Consider the following 22,201-nt stretch of genomic DNA (forward strand, 5'->3'; position numbering starts at 1 on the left):
ACGATGATGCATAACGTACATTGAAGAATCGAAATGAAGAGAAAAAGGAAACAGTTGCTGTAGACGTGGTTGGGAGGCTACGCCTTCTTCCACCTCACTAGATACAAGTTCTTGCCTAAGAAAGATTGACAGGGCTGTTCTGTAAGATGGATGTAGAAGTGCGCCTTTTCCGATCAGTGAGGACTGTGTCTGTGCTCCTAAACAGTAACACGTTTGGCTCCCTCGGGCTTGAGGACGTTGTCGCCGTAGCGGCCACCAAAGTTACCTGGACATTCAAAGTTAGTCTGGCTCCAAAACAAAAGGGTTGAAGTGATGCATACCCTGAGGGTTGTAGTTGCAAACTGTGTACCATGAGGGGAAGCTGAGGACAGTCCCCGCAGCGCACTTGACAGTGGCACAGCCGACCTTGGTGGAGTCCTTCCAGACAACCTGGGTGAAGTGACCGTAGAGGTCAATGTTCATGTCGGAGGGGGGGTTCTCCTGGCCATAGAAAGCCCAGTTGGACATCTCACTGTCGTACCACTGGTTGGTAATACCACCAGCAGCAGCCTTGTTCTTGAGTCCATCAATGTCGCTGGTAGCACCCCAGGATGCGAGGTTCTGGCCGTAACCGCCATTCCCTTGGTCCCTATCGAATTTGTTAGTGAAAATGTCGCTAGGTGTACAAGTATCAACTTACATGTCGTGCTCGAAGACACAGCCGTTGGCAGTGTTCTCGGCGTAGCCGGCGAGCTCATCGTCCCACTCAAGAGCGGGGGCAGAGTGGTTCGCGCGGTGGATGTTGTGGTAGGCAAGCATGACGGTGTCGTAGGCACCCTCGAGAGAAAGATCAGAGGTGTCGATGCTAGCTTCAACGGTGACCTTGGGCTCGGCACGGGTGGGGGTAGGCTTGACGACCTTCTTGATGGTAGTCTGGGCCTTCTCGACGACTGGCGCAGGGGCCTCGTAAACAGGGGAGGGAGCGGCAGGCTTCACAACGACCTTCTCCTCGCTGTACTCCTTGACAACCTTGGAGGTAGGCTTAGGGTCGACCCAGACAGTGACGACTTTAGGCTTAGCAGGTTCCTCCTTGACGACAGGAGCAGGAGCCTCCTCCTTGACAACGACAGGAGCAGGAGCGGGCTGCTCCTTGACGACCTTGACAGCTTCCTGGGTGACCTTGGGAGCCTGGGGGGCCTCGTAGACAGTGGCGGTGTGAGCAGCCTTCTTGGGCTCAGCACCTTCAGTGACAACAACAGTGACAACCTCGTAGACCCATTTGGTCTCCATGGCACGCTCCTGAAAAGCGTTTCCAATGGGACTGGCCGAAGCCAGAATGGCGCTAGCGCCGACCATAAACAAAGATGTCTTCATGATGATCGGTGAAGAGGCACGAGTGGAAATTTGGTGAACTGGAGATAGAGTTAGTTATATACGGCTGCAAGATTTTAGGTGTGGCTGTTTTCGGTTCAGTAAACGTCAGACCAATGCCGCTTGGCAATAGCTGTTCCCGTGTCTTGGATGAATGCGATGAGGCTAGCTGGTAGCGAAGGCGGAATGGTGATTCTTTTTGGAAATGTGTGGGTAAAAACGTGTAAGACATTTGGTGTTGAGACAAAATCGGGGGTTAAAAATAGACGTGTCGATATATCGAGTCCAAGGAGGTTCCCTCGCTGGGATATAAGTAAGGGCTTGGTTGCCGCTATCGAGGTTGACGACAAAGACACTGCCCTTGTTGTTCGGCGATATTCTGTTCATGGCAGAACCGAGTCGGCGTCATTGAAAGGGAGGTTTATCGAACAAGACCTCCCTCAAAGACTGACGTAGGTGTAGAACAAGGCAAGACAAAGAGGACAAGGCAGGCTGACGCAGGTACACAAGTGTGCAAGGTTCAGACAATGATGATTCAGAATATGCTTACCTTTAGTGTGTTGTCTGTTGGTATCGGATGTGATTCAGAACCAGTCTGATGAGCGGATGACAGCACTGTTGGATTTGAGATTCCGTCAAGGAGTCTCGAGAAAAAGCTTTGGTTTGGTGTGGTTGAACAATGGTGGTCGTTCAACGACGAAAGGAGTGACAGAAGGATGAACCGAAGGAAGGACGACTTGAATTGATGTTGCGGTAGGTAAGTAAATCAGATCAGATGGAGATGAGATTTTGAGGGAAGTCGTGAGATATATCAACGGTTCAACCGGAAGTCTTGGCTTTAGAGTTTTGGTTTTGAAGGAGTGGACTGCTATGTACTAGACACGCAAACAAAGGAGTGGCAGGCCCTGCTATCGTTCGACGAAGACTCTTGGAGGGGGTGAGAGGAAAGAGAAGAGGTCGAGATGGCTTCGGAGCGGACGACGACGTTAAAAAGGAACTGCTCGGCGGGTCGCAGACGGACAGGCACTGTTGGGCCAGGGGGCGGATTGGCTGAATGGTGCGGTATTGATTGGATGCTTTGCAGGGGGTATCTGGGGATCTGGCGAGCCTGTAATCGAGAATTAGCTGGGGGGTGTTGCAGATGAGAGGAGCAGGGGTGTTGGCCGAGAAGCGACGTACCTAGCAGAGTAGAGCTCTATCAGAGTAAAGAACGACGGCGGTGGAGAGCTGTTAGTGCAAAGGAATGAATGAGTAGAGAGTGAATGGTTGAAGGGTCTAGACGCGAAAAAGAGCGGAGAAGGATGGGTTGTGTTTTGAGGGAAAGTGAAGGGCGGACCCAAGGAAGAAATGAAGCTACTAATGTTTGGACTATTCGACCACCTGCCCTACTAACATGTCTGCTGTGAAGCGCTGAGCTGCCCGGACCCCAGGTCGTTTTGGTTACTGAGCTTGACTTCCAAGGAACCAAAGTCTATGGCAGCTGGCAAGCACTGGCTGGCACTGCTCGAGGTGTTGTTGTTAGAGTAACCCCTGGAACATGGAGCCGTGTACAAGACCGGCGCTAGTGCCTCACGCTAGTGCGGGATAGCCTGGGCGCTAGAAACCTGGTGGATGTCCGCTGCAAGGCACCAGGAACGAATCATGCACTAACCCATAAATCGGACGCTGACTGGACAGGTCTGTTGATTCATTTATTCAATATTGGAGTCCTCAACTATGAGCTGAGATATTGAGGAACCAATTACTAGATACCCATCGTTGTCATTGGCATTTAATGAATGCTCCAGAACTATGTAGTAATTTTGTTCTCTATGGAATTCAATTATAGATACTTGACTTGTTATACTGTACTCTTCTACTCGGCATCCGGCAGATGCACGGGCCCTGCACAATCATGATGAAACTCGTGGCTTGCTTGTTGCGTGTTGCTTGTCGACGTTCCCCTTTTGCCGCTGTTCACCTCCATCTGACGCCTCTGATGAAAGATATTCATTGTACATCACCACTTCAACTACGATGACAACTGCCGGGTCACCAATTGCATCATGGTCGCATCACGGAGGTTCGGTAGAAACATCGCATATCGGTTTCAAGACCACGACGATCATCACATGTATACTCCGCACATACCATTGCAATGCACGAATGGTATTTTCGCTAGTCGACACAAACTCACATAGCATATCTCAATATATTGCATTGCATTATCGTTGGATACAGCTTGGACTGATCTGTTGCGCTGGCGTCTGACGGCTAATCAAACACGCGACCCTGGGTAATGACACGACAAGACCCCGGTCATGCTCAAACCAAAGCGGGATGAGAATACTACCTAGACCTAGACCTTGGCCAGGTTAACAGGGCACCAGCTCAGTCTGTCTGACGCAGAATTTGTGAACGCCAACGCCAACAAAAGCTCCAGTTAGTCTCATCATCTCAGAGCCCGACGGCCCAGTCAAGACGATTTACTTTATTTCTAACGTCAAACCTTGTCGGGTTCAACAGTCTAGACTCTTCCTCGATCGATGCCGAGGCTTTGTTTTGAATTTCGATACAGCTTAACCCCCGCTCATCATTTCCTCTTGTCCATGCTTGCCACTCATGATGATCTAATGGGTTTGTTAGTGATCATGCTGGAGTAGTGGCTTTGTTTTTTTTTTGTTTTTTTTTGCTTGTTGATTACGTGGTCCTGAAAGCCACCCGAAAGTTAAAAGCCAAGTCTTCAAGCCTCTCTGGAGTTCACTAGTCGACGTTTAATTGAACATCTTTCTTAATCCGTAGTTTATTAATCAAATGCACTTATCAGAGGCGTCGATGCTCACGATTTGACTTCCGGATGCAGCGTTGCATTATGTACGCACCGCTACTTTGGTAGCAGGATGAGATGCCATCCCATCTGCCGGATCAACTCAACTCCAAAAATCGAGGTATTAAGATGAAGGTCTCGTATTATGCCGGATTGCGCACGGTGTTGATTGTGGTCAAGCTGCTGTACTGGGCTGAGGCCTGTTGTCTATTAGTCAGCATCAACAAATACGAAACGCATTCCTAATATATATCTCATACTCGTGCATCTAACGCATTGATTTGTTCTTTACTAGATCACTTCAGACTATCCTCAGCCAAGTCGGATCCAACAATCCCGTCGGCTTCAGTGACACTTCCTAGGCAGGTACGTATATGATCTTCCACCCCCTTTTTACCCTTCCATACTGCTCCGACGATTCACGCGTCTCTGAGAGATTTAACCCAATCATGTTTCCATCATAAGATATGTCCCCATCAAACAAGCTATTTGCCAGGGATTTTGAAGCGGGTTATTGTGGAGTCTCAGTTCCCTTGTCCAAAGGAAGACCCGCTGGAGCCAGCCTTGAAGTCTGAAACCGACCTAATTTGAACGATGCTCTTCTCCTGCTCCTTTCGTCATCTCCCAACCAAGGCTTTTTCTCTCTCTAAGATTGAGGTCTGTTCGTCGCCTGCTTTTCTATCTGGAATATGCCGAGCTATCCTGGCAATCGGATGTTACTACGCATTTGCGCTCATTTCCAATTCGCGAGCCGTGATTTCTCACAACATAGACATACCATACAGCCTTCCCGTAGCCAGCCTAAGATCGCTTCTGTCAACGGAATTATAGCCGCGGGCAAAGTCACTCGGCTCATTTCCTAACCTTTGTGTCCTGTCGAGTTCCACAGTCGGACATTGGCGTGTCACAGACTGATTGGCTTTTGCACACAGCCTCGGACAGGACGACGGGCTGCCTCAGGGTAGGTGGTCGTCGTGAACCCAGGAGCTTGGAACTAAGCTGAACCTCGCTCACTCTGTCTTGGCATGGCAGTCTGATATACAGTCCTGGTCAATCAGTCAATGGCTGTCCACACATGTGGAAAACAATGAATCAATCAACACATGATCATCAAAACCCGTCCATATCGAGGTAAATTACAAACTCTTGATCGACTGTAGTAGTTCAGTAATAAACCATTCATGATGATTCGACTTCTCACACCCCCTCCTCTTCTCCCTTGGACACGTTGACCTAGCCATCAATGCAATTGTCTTGAAGTCATCGAGTCGATCACAACTGCGACCTCAACTCACCTCAACTCCGAAATTAAGCGACATGACACACAATCCATATCTTCTGGATAACCTTGGCAAACAACGTTAAAGAAGCATGAATTCCTATTAGAGAATAGCATTCAGATTGTGGCGTCTGATTTCATTCCTGCATCCCGAGTTGAGCAACTTTATTCTTATTTCCTAGTCCAGAACCATACATTTTAGCCCATAAGCGGCTCTTTCAGAACCCCAGTATTACGCGGCAAGTATTCTACAAAGTGATCGCCTAAAGGCTCGAGGACTAGTCTTGTCATCGGCTACACCGAACTCGTCTATCTGGGTTCAAGTTTGTGGAGAGATATTACGGTGGCTCGGGAATGCCGATCCTAACACTAACACTAACACCAACGCTCAAGATATGATTCTTGAGGCCTTCATTTCGAGCACTACTATGGCCATGATCAAACTTTGATCTGATCAAGCATTTTGAACAAGAGCCCAGACTAGCTGAACGGGCTGAGGGTTCTATACATAGCATACCTAGTTTTTGGCATTCAACTGTCTTCTTTTGCTGATCGATTTTTATCACATGCAAAATACATTCGATAATAGCACGCACCAATATGCTCAAGTCTTCCTAGCATGACATCCTATTACTGATTCAACTAACAGCTGCAGCACCACAAAAACAATACTTATTTTTATGACCGACAATTCCCTCTCGCAGGGCTTGCTTTAACCGCTCTCCTTGATCCTTCCAATAGTAGCTTGCATGTCAGGTTCAGGTATATTATCCCCACTGTTTCACATAACGTCAATGCGGTTGTTATTCCCATCGATGGTACGGCGCTTAAATTCGACCAAGTTGACTCGCCGGTTCTCACGACCACGATCGAATCAACAATGTTTGTACGTGTATCAAAGCTTGTTTGTTTTACGTGGAGTTTATCCTGGGTACTCTGCATGTCTTGTATCCAAATCCGATTGAGTTATACCTAAATCGTCGGATAGACCCTTTCCTTGCAGTTTACCCTGTACCTAGCTGAATACTAATCAACCCAAAATGTTTTATATTATCACATACATCAGTGGTGTTTAATGCAAAACTTAAAGAGTCATGAAGATAATAAATTAACTCCATTAGTAAACTTGAATGCAAGAGGATTACTTACATATTTCCGGGAATTTGATGAGCCATAAATCATCATCGAAGCTCAGCCCCGGAGTGTAATGGAACAGATATGTGAAGTAACGACACAGACAAGTCCTTTAGTGATACGAAGAGAGAAGTTTGAATAATCCAGAACTAAGTATATAATAAAAAATGGAAACAAGTTTCCTTGGACATTGTCATACGTCGCTAGAAAACAAAACAGATCCATCACTCGGGCGACTTGCGAACACAATGTGATACAGCATTTATCTCTTCTCGAAGCAAACTTGCAACCTCGTGTAGCATTCTGAAGCGATACCAAAACAAGACAATATCAATCCCTATAGATTTCTTTTTGACCCTTGGTAAACGCTCATGTAGCGGTATAAATGTCAACAGCCAACCAACGGTGTGCCCCATCCAGAGCATCAAACATGGGCGCTTGGAAGGCCCGTTTCTTTGTTTCACTAAGCGCATAAGCGCCGAGAAACAATGATTCTTTTTTACATCGAGGTTTGATTCAATGTTGCAAATTAGACTGGAAAGAATACTACTTGGCAAATAAAATTAAGATCCCTGCTTTGTGGCTGTGCTTGGTTCGTTCTTGAGGTTCGCATTCAGACCACCAATCGTCTAATAGGCGAACTCTTCGCCAGTATGCAAGGCAGGTTTCCGTTGCCTGTTGCATGCATCAAATCACCATACTCTGTTTCCAGCTCATACCACCAACCCTGCAGACCAGACCAATCGTTCCCGCTGTCGGTCGGCATTCACTTGAAACGAGACGGGCAATTGCATGAAAAGAGTTACCATGCCTCAACAGACCCAAGTGAGGCCGAAACAAAAGCCTCGGCAAATGGGACAAGGTGCATGAATGCCACCCATGGTCATGTGCATGGTCTGGGTGCCTCGCTGTTGTGGGCGAAGGTGTGCGACTTCCGGGACCAGTCATTAACAAGATATCCCTGCTCTAGACCGAAAGATGCGGCTCTTGGGACTTGATGGGGCGTGTTTGTCAAATTTCATACTTACTACTGGCTCTTGTCACCGGTTTGTGCAGGCAAACATAATTGAAGCAATGGTGTACTGAGCGCCATCATTGTTCACCGGCACTGAACTCGAACAATGATGACCTGCTCTTCTGCAACGCTGAATCTCGTCAGCTGGCCTACACCACACATACAACAAAGATAAGCCAACCACGGCTTCACATCTTAGCCGAAAAGCAGTGTTATGAAATTCTCTCGAGTATCTTGAAGTGCCGTGCATTGGGCGTCCAAGGCTCACTGCAATATCGCTCTGCGGCTCACATGTTATTGCATTTGAGGTCCGTACTATCGTGACAGGTAACGTTGTGCTATCATGCCAGTCAACATGAATACTATTAGGTTAGAAACAACTACTATAGAGATGGACCATGAGTAGCCTAGGTAGGTATGTCGTAGTAATGAATCGCAGAAACAAGACTGATTAGCAACCGTACAGCTTGGTGGTACTAATTAATGTGAACGACGGCCCTATGAGCCAATATATTGCCCAGCTTCAATGACACTGAGCATGGTAGCTCATGCGGGGAAGATATTGTGATATGGTTTTGTATAAGAAAAATGGACGAATTTTTGCTTTGATAGCTGGTAATCCACTCTTTGATTTATCGGCAAATATACATGATCGAGCCTCGACCTAACTTTAACTGATTCCAGCATTCTATTGCTGCGCATCCTCCTGCCCCGGAACAAAGGGCTTACCATCACCAGGGCCGATGCGCACGTCGGCAAAGATCTGCTTTGGTCGGAGGTGAACGGGAGTCGAGTTGGTGGGCTGGTCAGGAATCTTCTTCTCAAGTTTCTGCGCATTATGTCAGGAATCCTGCCCAAAACGTAGGAACACAAGTATCGTACCAAGTTATCGTAAACGCACTTGTTGAGCTTCCACTCAGCAGGGCGGCACTGCCATAGCTGGTGGTTTCGGTCTTCAAGGCATTCCCAGTGCTTGCGGAACTCGGCCAGACAGTGGGTGTTGATGTCCTTGATGCTGTTTGTTCGTTGTCAGCTGCTGGTCCCAGCAATGGAGCTTGTCGCGCCCCAATTATATCGCCAGAATGAGTGTTTGGCTGGCTTTCAGAACACATACACGCTGGAGGCACATCTAGTGACTCGTCGACCTTCCTTCAAGCACTCAAACTCTCCTCGGCCGGGGTTGTCGTTCTTGCATTGCATGTAATCATCGCTGTAGTCGCGGCATCGAGCGCCGATGAAGAAAGAGGCTGAAAGAAGAGGCGCAGAACTGGCACCGACCTCCTTGACAGCGGGAATGTCCGAGGGCAACGGAGTGGTGTCGATAAGCACCTGCTGAGAGAATCTGATGGATCAATCGGTTAGCCAATTATCAGGTGTTGTAGTACCCAATTGCACCCGCTGGCGGTTCCCGAGCAAAGACAAGAGGTACACCTCAATAAAAACATACTGGGGCCTTCGGGTAGACATGATGCCGATGTTCTGCGAAGCTGATCGTCGAACGTTGCGGTGATTCCAGAATCCGGGAGTGGTTATGTGAGGTCGCTCGGCTAGGATTTGGTAGCGTAAGGTAGGAATTGACTTTCTGTGATTGGTTAGAAAGTGGGACAAGGCTGGGTAACAAGGCTGCGATGGGGCCCCAGTGAACGTAGCTCTGTTTTCGCGTCGCCCAGCTCCAAATATTTTGAGCCGCCAAATAAACAGTGCAAACCATCAAGCAACATAGATTTTTCAGCCTTGCGATCCTGAAAAAGCCCTACTACGACTTTCCGCCTATCGCGTTAAACAGTATTACACCGTATCGAGCTGATAATTTCTCCTCTCGACCTGGGTCTTGTCCCAGTAACGCATATTATTAGCTAAAGCTCAGGCTGAGCTCTCCGACCGACAACTATCAAGTCAAATCTTCACACTATCGCAATCATGTCGCTCTTCGGACAGGCAAAGCCTTCGCTATTTGGGCAATCTCAGCCTGCTCAGGCCGCTGCTCCAGCTCAAAACACAGGATTTAGCTTTGGCCAGTCGCAACAACAGCAACAAGGAGGCGCATTCGGCGCATCGATCCAACAACCACAACCACAACAGATGCCGGCTTTATCTCAGTCTAAAGCTCAGCTTTCCAATTCTCTATGGCAGCCTGGAGAGGAGACACCTCGTATGTTCTTTGACGAAAACGCACTCGTCTACGCCGTAGTACTGACACATACTCAGACCAGAAGCCGATTCTCGAGCAAATGAAGCTCGTCACTGAAAAATGGGATCCCGCGAACCCTAACTGCGTCTTCAAATACTACTTCTACAATAAGGTCGACGAGAGCCACGTTCCTTACTACAAGCCCCAGCCTCATGAGGACCCACGGGAATGGGAGGAAGCTCTGCAGAACAAGCCAGCCCCTGGTTTTATGCCTGTACTGTGCTCCGGATACGCTGGTGTTGCCGACCGCCTTAAAACACAGAAGCGCGCTGTTTCCGATTTTAACACCCGCTTGCATCAGATTAACGGCAGCTTGGATGCTGTTCTTCAACGTCACGAGCTGGAGACCGAGGTCCGAGCTGTTGCGGCCCGTAGACGGCAAACAACTATTAGTGAACGATGCTTGGCGCTTGCTGCGCGAGTGCAAGTTCTCCGAAACCGTGGCTACGCTCTCAGCGGCGACGAGGATGACCTCAGCAGTCGATTACAGAACCTGGAGCGGGAGGTCCAGGATCCTGCTGTAGGCGCAAGGGAAGAGGAGCTTTGGAGCCGCCTTATCGTCCTGCGAGGGTACGCTGATCAACTTAGCAAGGAGATGGATAAGCCAAGTGGCCTGGAGGAGGAGACTATTGATCCAGAGCGAGAAGCCAAGGCGAAGCGGGTAAGTCAAGCCACAATATATCGGCGATACGTTACTGACTCCTTATTTAGGTACTTGAGGATTATGAGAAGCAGATTCAGCACATCAAGAAGGAGCTTGAGGCTCTAGGAACTGACTATGCAGACTGGGAGAAGACCAGAAACCCACACTCAAAATAGATGGGCTTAAACAGGGTAAATTGTTTAGCGGTAAAGACAGTAAGGATCAAGGGCAGACAAGTGTCTGAGATAGGATCTATATTGGTGGCATAGAGTTGGAGTCAGGATTGGGTATTCATCCTAGGCGTCACAGGATGTGAAACATTAATCTTCGTAAAGTCTGAGCACAATATTGATACAGCAAGTGATACCACAACAACGGTTTTTTGAAACAGAAGATAGCAACGAAGATGCCAAGGCATGTGTTATCACCGAGAGTGATGTTGTTGCGCGGCTTTTCCCGCGTCTTGGAAAATATATTGGTACAGATTAATCATAAGTATTCCGTCCGTTCCATCTAAACCGGTTTTATCGTACATGGCGTGATGGCAACACCATCGTCCGCAAGGATCATAATACCATTATCTTCGCACAAATAGCTCTGCGTTTACACACGGGATGATTGTAGTCTAGAAGATCTTGCCGACAAGGTCGATAGCGAAGGGGGCTGGAATATAGTTAGCACCACTTTACGCAAGAAAAAAAAGATTCGATTAGGCATACAGAGGTACAGAAGAACAGCGGTGGTGATAGCACCCTGGACAGTGAAGGCGGCATCGGCCTCGAGGGCGCGGATCTCCTCCTGTGATTGCTGAGGGGGGGCGACTGTTGAGGGTCAGTTCACTGTTCAATATCAAAATTGGGACTGTACGTACATCCTCCGAACATTTTGTGTATTTAATTAGAGAAGAAAGGGTTGGGTGGAGGGGTAAGAGTCGTAAGAAGCTTGTGGACTGAGGTATGATGCTATCACGATTTGCTGTCATGGGCCAAAGAATTTTGAACAAGCGCGGTTCATGTTCAATTAAGCGCAAGCCAATCAGATGCGGCATACTATGAACCCACTCTTCTTAGCTCTTATCGATAACGATAACGTCCACTCAATATGTCATTCTCAAAAGCGACATAGTCTGATAAAGACAACTTTCGATACTTTCCTTATAGAACATTTGTTCCGCTTGCCAATTACTTTAAACCCATCGAGTCATTTAAGCATTTCAAAAATAACCTGCAATTTGATCACGGACTGCTCATGAAAATGATTGTGGCCAATATCTAGGGTATCATCCCTTTGAATCTATTCATTTCGTAATCATAAAATTGCGGAACATGACTTCCACATAGCGCTTTTCCTCTTCTATATACCATTTCCCAGAACCGTTGATTTTACCAAACACTTAAGCCTCAAAAATCAAGGCGACACCATCGTCACCAGCTGTGACAATCCTCTCTCCTGTCTGACCCTGGGCAAAGCCGAGGACACCACCGCCCTCACCATCACCACGATGGCCCTTCCACTCCTTCTGCAGACCGGCCTCGGCAGCTGTGGCAGTGGCGTTGGGGTTTGTGGCACCAGCACCTCGGAGATCCCAGCGACGCACGGCACCGTCCATGCCGCAGCTGGTGAGTTGCCATGAGTTGGGGATGAACTCAAGTTTGACAATGGCGTGCTCCTCGTGAGCGCCAGAGATGTGTCTTCGGACAGCGAAGCGGCGGGTGGCGTCGTAAACAACGATGGAGCCGTCTACAGAGCCAGCTGCGAGGAGGGTGGTTGGTGGTGTGTTGGGAGTTGAGACGAGGGCAAGGGACTCAATGCTCTCGGATTGTGTGTGTAGGGCGGCGAGAATCTGGCCACCAGGGGTGGCACTTGACTGAGCAGCCTTGCCTTTAGGGCCAGCGCGAGCCTGAGGCTGGGGTCCACTAGGGGCAAGTCGTGGAAGAGACACAATCTTGATGGCACCAGTGGCACCTCCAACGGCGATAAAAGCGCCCTTGGGGTCAATGGCAAGAGAGTAAAGACCGCCCTCAACCGCGAAACGCTGATCCTCGGCGGTCAAAGCTACAGCAGTCATACCATTGTCGCCAACAAGGTTCTTGGCCGTGGCCTCACCCCAGACATCCCAGACGTACAAGCTACCATCCTCAGAAATAGTGGCCAGAAGAAGACCGTCAGGTGTCCAAGCACCAGCAGTACAGCTTCCAGTGTGAAGGAAGTAGGATTGAACGATCTGGAGAGGGTTGGCCTGATCTGTAGGGTCAACTGTGTAGACCCAGACGGAGCCATCAGAAGCACCCAATGCAACAGTGTTGGGGTTTGTGGCAGAAGGGCAAGGCACAAGCCAGTTCACCTCGGGAACTTCCTGCGCCTCACCAAGGAAATCCATCTTGAGCGCATCGTTTGAAATGGTCGCCTTCCAAGCGCGCAGCCTTCCATCAAGTCCACCGCTGACGAGGACATCTCCTCGGGGAAGAGTCCAGGTGAGTGTGTTCACGGAGTCCGTGTGGCCATCGAGGCTGAATAGAGAGTTGACTTGGGTGCTCTTAAGGGCGTCTGCGGCGGGATCGCTCGAGTAACTAGCAGGTAGCGGAGGTCGCGACTGGACGGAAGCGGTGTTGAAGACCCATCCTGCACCAGGAGCTTCATCCTCTTGGCCGGCTGAACCACCAACAGCAATGATGGAGGGGTGCTGGGGATGTTGAGCGATGGTGAAGAGAGAGTCCTTGGGTTCGTCAAAGTAACCGATAGAGTCGTTTTGGAGCAGGATCTCCTCGTTGTCGGAATCCATAGCAATGTCCTCATCGGCGGCGATTTCCTCGGCGGCATCATCGGCAGCGAGCATGTCTTCTTCGAGTTCTTCGTCGACAGGCTCTTTTTGATCGCGGGGGTTAGAGGACGACATGATGGCGGGGTAATTTTATTAACAAGCTTCAATACGTTGTGTTGTTTGAAGGAGGGGAAAACTTTTGGAGATGTAATAAGTATTGAAGAGGAAAAGGGGATTGAGTGTCTAGAAACGCTAAACGGAAAGTGTGTTCTCGAGTTTGTCAGTCGAAGCTTGCTTGATAAGCAGGCAAATGTTTTTTTTCTCGACTTTTTTGGTTGACGGGACGAGGATTTTTTTTCCTGACTGCGGGGTGGCGGCGGTCGTTGCAGCCCAGCTTTTTACTCAAAATGGATCATGACAGAATTGTACATATAGGTTGCGGGTTAACTTTTATTAGACAGTTGAGGTTTGATCATTCAAACAAATAAATACTACTACAGAATAAGAGAAATTTTTGAAGAGTTGAAATGTAGGTGCATTTGTTCTAAAAGATAAATTAGAATCAGAATACCCCTCCATGACTAGCAAGCAGTATGTATTGATCTTGGTTGAAGTATAATCCATACGCCACTATTGCAGCTGCTACAAAGATTCTTTAAATACCTACCTCTTGGAATCAATATCACAAAATATATATTGAAACACACACAATCCAATGTGTATCAAGGAACTTGTTATTAATTATACATTATTGAGTACGTCCCACAAATGGAGGGACTGGTTCTACCTAACAACAAGAAGTAAGTTATCATGACTCCTGCACGTAGTAGAATCTAAAAAGCTTGTTGCAGGGCTATCTGCAGCAACGATTCAGGAATCGATGTACGTAGAACAGCAGAGAGGTATTTCGCATGCGCCAGCAACGCCTGAATGCAAATCTCAAATCTCCAACACCTCAACCCAGTTGTTCTCCGATTGTTTTCTGTTCCAGCGTTCCTTTGCAGCCTGGCGCATTACTCTCTCCTCCTCTCCAACCTCGTCAGCTTGTGTCGCCATCTCACGAATATGATGCTTGAGACCCGACGAGAGCATCTTATACCATCCGCCATGAATCTTGCAGCGTTTGCGATCGCACATGCCCCGCACTTCGTCACCTTCTCCTAAGGGGTCGTCAAGCCGAGCTGCTTTGAAGATAGCCTCTCCCTCTGTTGACTTGGCGAAAGCGTCGAACGGGTCTCGTGCACTGACAGTATCGAGACGTTGATCATAGCCACAAATATCTTCTTTGAATCGGCCTGCATTGATGGCTGCCTGGCGACGCTCGTGAGCGTACTCGAGGAGAGTCAGCATCTTGTGGCATAGAACAGTCTCTTCAGCCAGCTGAAACCGCGCTGCAGCGGCGTTTTTAAGATACTCCTTCTCCTCTTCAGAGAGATGCAACTCGTCGTTGTTTCCTCCCCCTGCGATATCTGTTAATCATTTGTACAGTGCACATTAAATAGTAATAACTTACCATGTCCACTTCCGTTGACGGCCTTTGCTTCGCCCGAGAATGGTTGCTTGACCAATCGCCAAAGGCCCTCCTCGTCGAAACCTGAAAGGCCGCTCTCCAAAAGTGCCATAAACTCCTCCTGAGTAAGCTGGTCGTTGTTACCCCCCTTTCCCTTCCCCTTAGGCAGTTTGGCTACCATGCGCTCCCACCATGTTTGCGCATGTTCGTTGGTGCAGAAGGCGCTTGGCTCCTCATCGGTCAAGCGGGCAGGTTTTCGACAACCGCCCAGTGAGCAGGTCTTTTTGTATATGGTTTTGCGGTCATCAGTTGTGCAGAGTGGGCAGATGAACCTCTCAATCAGCGACTCGCCAATCTCTTTGTTCAAGTCGATACATTCTCCATGGTACCAATCTTCGCAGTTTTCGCAAAATATCATCCATCGGTGATCGTCTGCACCACGGCAAATGCAATACGGTCCGTGGTCAGACTCTTCCAATTCGGATCCTGCTGATTCAGGGGCCTCTCCTGAAGTTGAACCAGACTGCACAGATTTGGCTTTCTTTGCCGCTCTTGGCCCGCCAGTAGTATTAGAGCGCTTACCGGACTTCTTAATGGCCGAAGCAGTGCCCTTTTTCTTTGCTGCTGTTTGGGCGCCCATGTTGTTTGGTTGTTCGGTAGAGGTTGGAGGATGCAGAGGAGATTTGGAGGAGAGATTTTGAGCGTCTGATGGGGTTTGTGCCACGGCATCGTTTTTTGCGTCATTACCAAAAGTTTCTGAGCGAGAATTTTCGCTTTGTCCTAAGTTTGATGACTGTTCCATTGTAGACCGTTGGCGCGTATGTATAATTGCCAACTTAGGATGCAATCACAGGCTTTTAGCGAATGAACAAGTCACTTGACATATGTATGATAATATCATAGAGCTGAGAAGTAATTGTTGAAACGGGTTTCCTATAGTTAAAGAACAGTTTGTCAAGTTTACTCGTTAAAACAACAAGTCCAACTTCGGTGTAAGTTGCAGCCACTGAAGGAGGTTATGATGGGAGAACTACATGGCTGAGACGAATGACTAAGCACCAGCACAAGCCACCACGGTAAAAGCCCGGACCCACGTATTTTTGAAGCTTATGATAATCGAAAGATGTAAGTTTACGTAGTTGATAGCTTTTACATGAGCTTCACTCGACTTATCCATTGAGGTAAATCACCATGTCGAACTCGGTCGCGACGTCAAAAGCCCTTAGGGGTGTGTTTTCATCTCTCTCGACACGGCAATGTCAACGATGTTTCTCTAGCAGCGCTCTTCAGCCTAAGCAGCTCCGGCCGACCCTCCCACGAGCGCCAATTCAGTCGAGACAACCCATTACTCAGCGCCGAACGAAGTACAAGACGATCGAGCAGGCTAAGAGCCGATACAGCAATGGGGTACGAATTGGAAAATTCCAAGAGAAATGCGATCCAATATGAGCAAGCAAAAAGCTGACAAATGCGCAACAGCCATTTTCTTGGAAGGCCGGAATTCTTTTTGTCGGCACTTGCGGCCTGTTGGTGTGGTACTTCGAATTTGAGAAGGAGCGCATGCAGCGCAAGAGAATAGCTGAGGCTGCCAAGGGTGTTGGACGACCAAAGGTTGGAGGAACCTTTGAGTTGGTAGACCAGGATGGAAAGCCTTTTACGAGCGAGATGATGAAGGGCAAACACTCTCTGGTATGTTAAAGAAGCGGGAAATACAGCTCAGCCCATGTATGACATTGATATCTGACATTTGTTAGGTCTACTTCGGCTTCACTCGATGCCCCGATATCTGCCCCGAGGAGCTTGACAAGATGGCAACCATGTTGGATATTGTCGAACAAAAGGCCCCCGACGCACTCCTCCCCATCTTCATCACATGCGATCCTGCCCGCGATACCCCCAAGGCTCTTAAGGAATACCTCAGCGAATTCCACGACAAGTTCGTCGGCCTTACCGGTACCTACGACCAAATCAAGGACCTCTGCAAGAAGTACCGCGTCTACTTCAGCACACCGCAGAACGTTAAGCCTGGGCAAGATTACCTGGTGGACCACAGCATCTACTTTTATCTTATGGATCCGGATGGTGACTTTGTGGAGGCTTTGGGCAGACAACACTCGCCTCAGCAAGCTGCTGCCCTTATTCTTGACCACATCAAGGACTGGAATGACAAGAAATAAAGTGTTGACCATCTAGTTGTCATGAAAAACTGGCGTGGATTGTACGATGACAAGATATTGCGGGTTTTGTAAAGATATTGTACCATCAAAATCATTGACTCATAGACGTATACTGTGATGTATTAACCACTCAATCAATTGTAAATATAGATGCTCCAAAACATAGTAAATATGTAACACTCATGAGATTGTTTCATAATCCAATAATAGCAGTGATTTTCCGAGTTGTTGCTAGTTCAAGGTGATCAATGCTCGGCTCATGTTGCTAGATTAATGTGGGCGGGTCTTGCCGATGAGCGCTCTTATCAACCATGACTCTAACAATCTGATAACTTACAACTAACTTGGAAGAGACAGCCCCTTCCAAGCTCTTTGTTTTGTTTTGTTTTGTAATACAATCAAATACAAATTTCCTATACATGCAGACTTGATTCTTCTCCCTGGCACTCGGTACTTGAACATGCAACGTTTCGGTGTCGTCGGCCAATGCCGATTCGCTGCACGTCGGTTGACGCTGCCTCGGTATGTCGCGCCGGTAACAGCGACGGCCCTGAGGGCTTCATGTCTGTCGCAAAGGACATTTCATACCTCTCGTACCGCTCTATCGAAACCTAAGGGATCATTGGGCGTCAACCCGAACAACTTCGAAGAGCCCACCGATCTGGCACGCAAGATATTCTCCGAATTCGCTTTTGCATTTGAGTACGTCAATGGACCTTCATATATAGTTCCTTCACCAAGTACAGCCTATACCGGTATTCAAATGACACATTACTAACCTTTCGCAGTATTGATGGCGTCTTGTATCAGGGCCGTAACAGGGTGGACGGAGCTGATAAGGTTATCAAAATGCTCAGAAGCAATGGTATTAGATATGTATTCTTAACAAACGGTGGCTGCGTTCCCGAGAGCAAGAAAGAGGAAAGTTTGCAGGAGCGACTTCAGATTCCTAAGCATGAGGACGCCATAAAGGGAAGAATGATTCTTTCGCACACGCCAATGAGTGGTTGGAGTGAGGATATAAAGAACGATGGCACGATTCTGATCACAGGTTCTCATCCTGAGAAAGCCCGGCAGATTGCTCTTGAGTAAGGACTACACCACTATGACTTTTGTATCTGCACTAACCAGTCGCAATAGTTATGGCTTCAAGCGCGTCGTCACCCCAGCAGACATTCTTGCTGAGTGTGGTGATGTGTTCCCCTTTGAGCGCATCGAGGGTGAGATCAATGGCAAACCTGTGCCTCTTCCTGATGGCAAGCGAATCCCTTTGCTCAAAGATCCCTATTCCACGAACATCCCCGCAAATGCCCTAAAGATTGACCATATATTTATCTGGAACGACCCAAGAGATTGGTCTCTTGATATCCAACTTATCCACGACCTGTTGATCTCTCATCAAGGCTACCTTGGCACTGTTTCGAACTTGAACGGCAACGAGAAGCTACCCAACAATGGATGGCAGCAAGACGGACAGCCTGGGTTGTGGATATCCAACCTTGATCTGTTGTGGAAGACAAACTACCCCGTGAATCGATTCGGTACAGGCGCTTTCATGGAAGCCCTGAGGGGGATATGGTCCACGACGACCAACGGAAAGGAACTTCAGTACAGCGCTCTTGGCAAACCTTCCAACCATACCTACAAGTATGCTCACGAAAGACTATTGCAATACTACCACGACATGGCGTGCAACCGCGGTCAAAGCCCTGGGCATGATACGTCCAAGTGCCATCCGCTCCGCCGTGTCTACATGATTGGCGACAACCCGGAAAGCGATATCCGGGGAGCTAGCGAGTTTGAGGCAGAGGACGGAACTGAGTGGGTTCCCATCCTGGTGCGAACAGGCGTCTGGAGACAGACCTCGACGGAGAAGGAGCCCCGGTACAAGCCAGCCGTCATTGTAGACGATGTGGTAGATGCCCTGGTCTGGGCGCTCAACAACGAGGGAATAAAGGCTGATAGGGAGTGGGTCTTGTCTGCTCTATCGCATACCAAGGGTTACGTTAAGCTGCCGCCGTTGGAGGATGGTGTGCATAATGGCGATCTGGAAGTGGGAGCCAAGTACCCCAGTGAGTTGGAGGCTACTGAAGCGAAGTTGTAGACAACAAGCATGTCTGAACAGAGTTCTACCTCGCAAGATGATTGCTGTTGCCTCCTTGTCGTCATTGGCTGTTGTGTCTATATCTAGGTCTACAACTACAACGTTGAACTAATAGGTAGACCTTCCTGACGGAGCTGTGTCTCAGCCCTGCTTCCTGGCGTAGGAATGAGCTGATGATCTATGAACTTTTGCTACATCTACAAAAGTGGTTAAGAATTCGTCCATCGGACATACCGGCATGAAATTGCTTTTTGCTGCAGATGTTGTTGGCGCTAGCATGTTCGTATGTAGCAACCTTGTAGCCAATATCACGACCTCGTTTCAGCTCCCAGGTCGAGGAAGAATCAATTCAATTGTTTGAAACTATGCTCACTCATGTCATGAACTCAAAGGATAAAGGATATGTCTGGTTTTCAAATTGCAAATTAGTAGTATGCTCTATAAAGTCTCACTGGCTAACGTAGAGACGGCAGCAGGCTCACCAGATCAACACCCATGTAAGTGGTTGGGATAATCTTGACAAGGATAAGCCTCAGCTTGTTTTAGGAGCCCAGTCTGCAGCAGTGAGTAGACTATGTCTTGATCACACTGGCTGAATGAGATGATTGCCTAGCCCCCTCGCGAAGAGGGAGGGTATCTAGGAGCTCCCGCCTCCTTCTGGAGTCCCTCGACCTATAAATGGGCTGACTCCTCCTTGCCTAGAATATAATGAAAATTAGCCGCTATCAGCACGAGAGACGAAACCAATAGGACACTTTATGCAATTTAGGCCAGACTTCTTAGGTTGTTTATTTTTGTACTCTAAGACTTAGAGGAACTTCTCTGTTACCCACTCAGCTTCTCGAGTCTCATTGATTTCTGGCGATCATCACTTGGAATGAAACCGAAAGACAGTCCGTCTGATGCCTTAAGCAGCCTCCGCAAGGCGATTGGTCTTAGTGATGGAGACACGATACGTTGCTTTGCTCAAGCTCAAGACGATAAATACTGTATCGGTACCTTGCCAAATACACGAAAGAAGAAAAACAACACTCTTCTACAGACCTTGGCTCTTTATGAGCTTGGTAGCGAAGGTCCATACGCAGCCCAGACGGTCGAGACGACTCTTGCTGAGTTGACCCAAAATCTCATCTGCCGCAGACCCATCATATCGCATGCGGCCAAGTTTGAGGTTGACGGAAAGCGCTATAAAGACAATCTGGAGTATGTTTACTTCTTGTTGACCTCGAAGTTTGCGAACTGGCAGTTGGAGAGAAAGGCGGAGGAATTATGGAACAATCGACAGCATACGCCAACTCGAACTTCCCAAAAACCCATGGCCAAATCCAAGGGTTATGCGAGCAACTCAAAGAACGTAAGATGTTCTGATGAAGATGCATATGAGGACAGCGAGGAAACAGACGATGAAAGCAGTGAAGAATCGGGCGATGAAGACGTGTTCGACACAACCAAAAGAGAGAAGCTCCAAGGACCTAAATTAGTCAGGGAGAGTCCTCATGGTGAGCGAGATCTCTTGGTGACGCCAGTGAGAAGCCGACGTACAAGAAATCGACGCATGGTTTCCAGAAGTACAAGAGCAGTAGAAGGGTATTTCGAGCCACCATTATCTCCTTCACCTAGCGACGATGGATTCATCGTTTCACCAGCATCAGTCACATCTCCGGATCCCAGCGAATTGTTTACTCCGTTGTCGGCTGTCTCGACGCCCGACTCACTTGATAGCAGTGTGGGGATTGAATCTCGGTGGTCTTCTTTCAGAACTTCATATAGAAAGCGACAAGATGCAAGCCCGACACGTAGGGCAGAACTCACAAATCTTGATATTCTCTCAAAAGACATGACGCGAAAGTTGAATCTAAGTAGGAGCATCTCTGACAAAGAGGAAGACTCTGATGATGAGAGTAGCTCTGACACCCAGGGTCAAAATTCTGGATCGAGTCAAAAGGCAGCAACTGGCCCAACTCCTCGTCAACTTATAACCTTTCATCGGAAAATACAACCCGTCCGCGACATTCTTGAATGCATGGCAAAGTCACCTGGTAAAACGGGTTTCGCGTCTGGCTGGATATACGGCTTCACCGACCCAACAATACAGGGCGACCACATCAAAATCGGATACACAAAATATCCTGTTGCAAGAAGGATGAGAGAATGGGAAAGATGCGGCTACAAGCCTCTTGTCAAATTCGAGGTATCCATGCCATGTGCAGTCAAGAAAATGGAAAAGTTGATACACTACACTCTACACATAGAAGAAGAGTACGCATCTTGTCCAGCCACATCGTGCAAGAAGAGGCACGGGGAGTGGTTCAATATATCAGAGGGCGATGCACAGGGAGTTGTCGAAATTTGGGGAAAGTTTAGTAACCTGATGCCATACACCGAGACACGTCAACTGAACGACATCTGGAAGAGTATTGTGACGGCTCAGCTAGCAAAGCCTTGGTCATCAGGTACTAAGACGTGGTTGAAGGAAGAACTGCTTACAATAGTGTCAAAGGAGGCAAAGCTACAGGACAACTTGGAGAAAAAGAAGCAGGAAAGAAAGGAGATCAAACAACAATTGCTAAAGATCGAAGAGGATGAAGAGCGACTTCAAAGACAGCTGGAAGGGTTGGCGATTGGTAACAGGTAATAAGTAAGTCAAGCTGGTATGGTATATTTGGGATGTTTAATCAGGGCTATTCTGTATTTTGAATATGGCGTTCTTTTGTTTGCGGTAATGATGGTGTCTTGTTTTGGAAAGATAGTTCATGTATGATAAACACGAGTTATTTTGATGCTCTGAAAGCTGATGCAGTCCGAGAATTCGATGTTGCCCACACAGATCGATGGAGCACGGTACAGCGGCAACGTTGTGTATAGCCTGTATAAATTCCCATAGACGAAAGAGTAACATCGCAAATAGCCTCTTCGGAGATGGTCACTTGACACTATGCCGAGAGTAGCCCTACTAGAGCTTTGACGCCCGAGAGCGGGTCAATAGTGTTCGGGGCCGGCAAGATGTGATCCGAGAGACCAGGGGAACAAACCTATTTAGGTCAATTGAGAGCAAAACGATGATAGTATATGCACAAAAATAGGTGTATAACACAGCAAAAGACCCTTCTTTGTCAATATCTATCGTTAGAGGACCCCTGGAGCTCTTGTCTTGGCGGTGAAGCGGAGCCCCAGCGCTGAAGGTAGCATGTGAGACACTACCAAAAGCGCTACCGAAGGTCGCTCAAAAGG

General features: G+C 48.1%; 9 protein-coding genes across 9 annotated transcripts; 4 read left to right on the forward strand and 5 right to left on the reverse strand.

Annotated features, from left to right (window-relative positions):
• EDB82DRAFT_268508 (CAP domain-containing protein) lies at positions 1 to 1,434 on the reverse strand. Its single transcript, XM_025728524.2, has 3 exons — positions 680 to 1,434; positions 321 to 628; positions 1 to 265 (listed from the first exon to the last, which is right to left on the reverse strand). The coding sequence occupies exons 1-3, from the start codon at positions 1,351 to 1,353 to the stop codon at positions 198 to 200; spliced, it is 1,050 nt and encodes a 349-aa protein (XP_025582882.1). The 5' UTR covers positions 1,354 to 1,434; the 3' UTR covers positions 1 to 197.
• Positions 1,435 to 8,272: 6,838 nt separating this feature from the next.
• On the reverse strand, positions 8,273 to 9,051 carry EDB82DRAFT_478450 (uncharacterized protein; the record flags this gene model as incomplete). The annotated part of the gene is made up of 4 exons (XM_025728525.2): positions 8,273 to 8,413; positions 8,467 to 8,599; positions 8,699 to 8,926; positions 9,032 to 9,051. 4 exons carry the CDS (start codon positions 9,049 to 9,051, stop codon positions 8,273 to 8,275), a joined length of 522 nt encoding a protein of 173 aa, XP_025582883.2.
• Positions 9,052 to 9,504: 453 nt separating this feature from the next.
• Positions 9,505 to 10,594, forward strand: EDB82DRAFT_478451 (nucleoporin complex subunit 54-domain-containing protein; the record flags this gene model as incomplete). Its single annotated transcript, XM_025728526.1, has 3 exons — positions 9,505 to 9,736; positions 9,793 to 10,436; positions 10,487 to 10,594. The coding sequence occupies 3 exons, from the start codon at positions 9,505 to 9,507 to the stop codon at positions 10,592 to 10,594; spliced, it is 984 nt and encodes a 327-aa protein (XP_025582884.1).
• Positions 10,595 to 11,043: 449 nt separating this feature from the next.
• Positions 11,044 to 11,302, reverse strand: EDB82DRAFT_527820 (mitochondrial outer membrane translocase complex, subunit Tom5; the record flags this gene model as incomplete). Its single annotated transcript, XM_025728527.1, has 3 exons — positions 11,044 to 11,081; positions 11,138 to 11,239; positions 11,290 to 11,302. 3 exons carry the CDS (start codon positions 11,300 to 11,302, stop codon positions 11,044 to 11,046), a joined length of 153 nt encoding a protein of 50 aa, XP_025582885.1.
• Positions 11,303 to 11,752: 450 nt separating this feature from the next.
• Positions 11,753 to 13,473, reverse strand: EDB82DRAFT_268655 (WD40-repeat-containing domain protein). Its single transcript, XM_025728528.2, has one exon. It carries the CDS (start codon positions 13,312 to 13,314, stop codon positions 11,812 to 11,814), a length of 1,503 nt encoding a protein of 500 aa, XP_025582886.1. The 5' UTR covers positions 13,315 to 13,473; the 3' UTR covers positions 11,753 to 11,811.
• A 487-nt stretch (positions 13,474 to 13,960) lies between these two features.
• EDB82DRAFT_268663 (uncharacterized protein) lies at positions 13,961 to 15,686 on the reverse strand. Its single transcript, XM_065607349.1, has 2 exons — positions 14,693 to 15,686; positions 13,961 to 14,639 (listed from the first exon to the last, which is right to left on the reverse strand). The coding sequence occupies exons 1-2, from the start codon at positions 15,489 to 15,491 to the stop codon at positions 14,119 to 14,121; spliced, it is 1,320 nt and encodes a 439-aa protein (XP_065464176.1). The 5' UTR covers positions 15,492 to 15,686; the 3' UTR covers positions 13,961 to 14,118.
• A 194-nt stretch (positions 15,687 to 15,880) lies between these two features.
• Positions 15,881 to 16,866, forward strand: EDB82DRAFT_527823 (SCO1/SenC-domain-containing protein; the record flags this gene model as incomplete). The annotated part of the gene is made up of 3 exons (XM_025728530.1): positions 15,881 to 16,096; positions 16,169 to 16,378; positions 16,444 to 16,866. 3 exons carry the CDS (start codon positions 15,881 to 15,883, stop codon positions 16,864 to 16,866), a joined length of 849 nt encoding a protein of 282 aa, XP_025582888.1.
• A 691-nt stretch (positions 16,867 to 17,557) lies between these two features.
• On the forward strand, positions 17,558 to 19,337 carry EDB82DRAFT_268698 (uncharacterized protein). The gene is made up of 3 exons (XM_065607350.1): positions 17,558 to 17,606; positions 17,655 to 17,954; positions 18,007 to 19,337. The coding sequence occupies exons 2-3, from the start codon at positions 17,716 to 17,718 to the stop codon at positions 18,968 to 18,970; spliced, it is 1,203 nt and encodes a 400-aa protein (XP_065464177.1). The 5' UTR covers positions 17,558 to 17,606; positions 17,655 to 17,715; the 3' UTR covers positions 18,971 to 19,337.
• A 350-nt stretch (positions 19,338 to 19,687) lies between these two features.
• Positions 19,688 to 22,043, forward strand: EDB82DRAFT_539438 (uncharacterized protein). Its single transcript, XM_025728532.2, has one exon. It carries the CDS (start codon positions 19,848 to 19,850, stop codon positions 21,603 to 21,605), a length of 1,758 nt encoding a protein of 585 aa, XP_025582890.1. The 5' UTR covers positions 19,688 to 19,847; the 3' UTR covers positions 21,606 to 22,043.
• The last annotated feature ends 158 nt before the right edge of the window (positions 22,044 to 22,201 follow it).

The sequence above is a fragment of the Fusarium venenatum genome (genome assembly GCF_020744135.1).
Source record: "Fusarium venenatum strain MPI-CAGE-CH-0201 chromosome Unknown EDB82scaffold_3, whole genome shotgun sequence".
NCBI classification, from domain to species: domain Eukaryota; kingdom Fungi; phylum Ascomycota; class Sordariomycetes; order Hypocreales; family Nectriaceae; genus Fusarium; species Fusarium venenatum.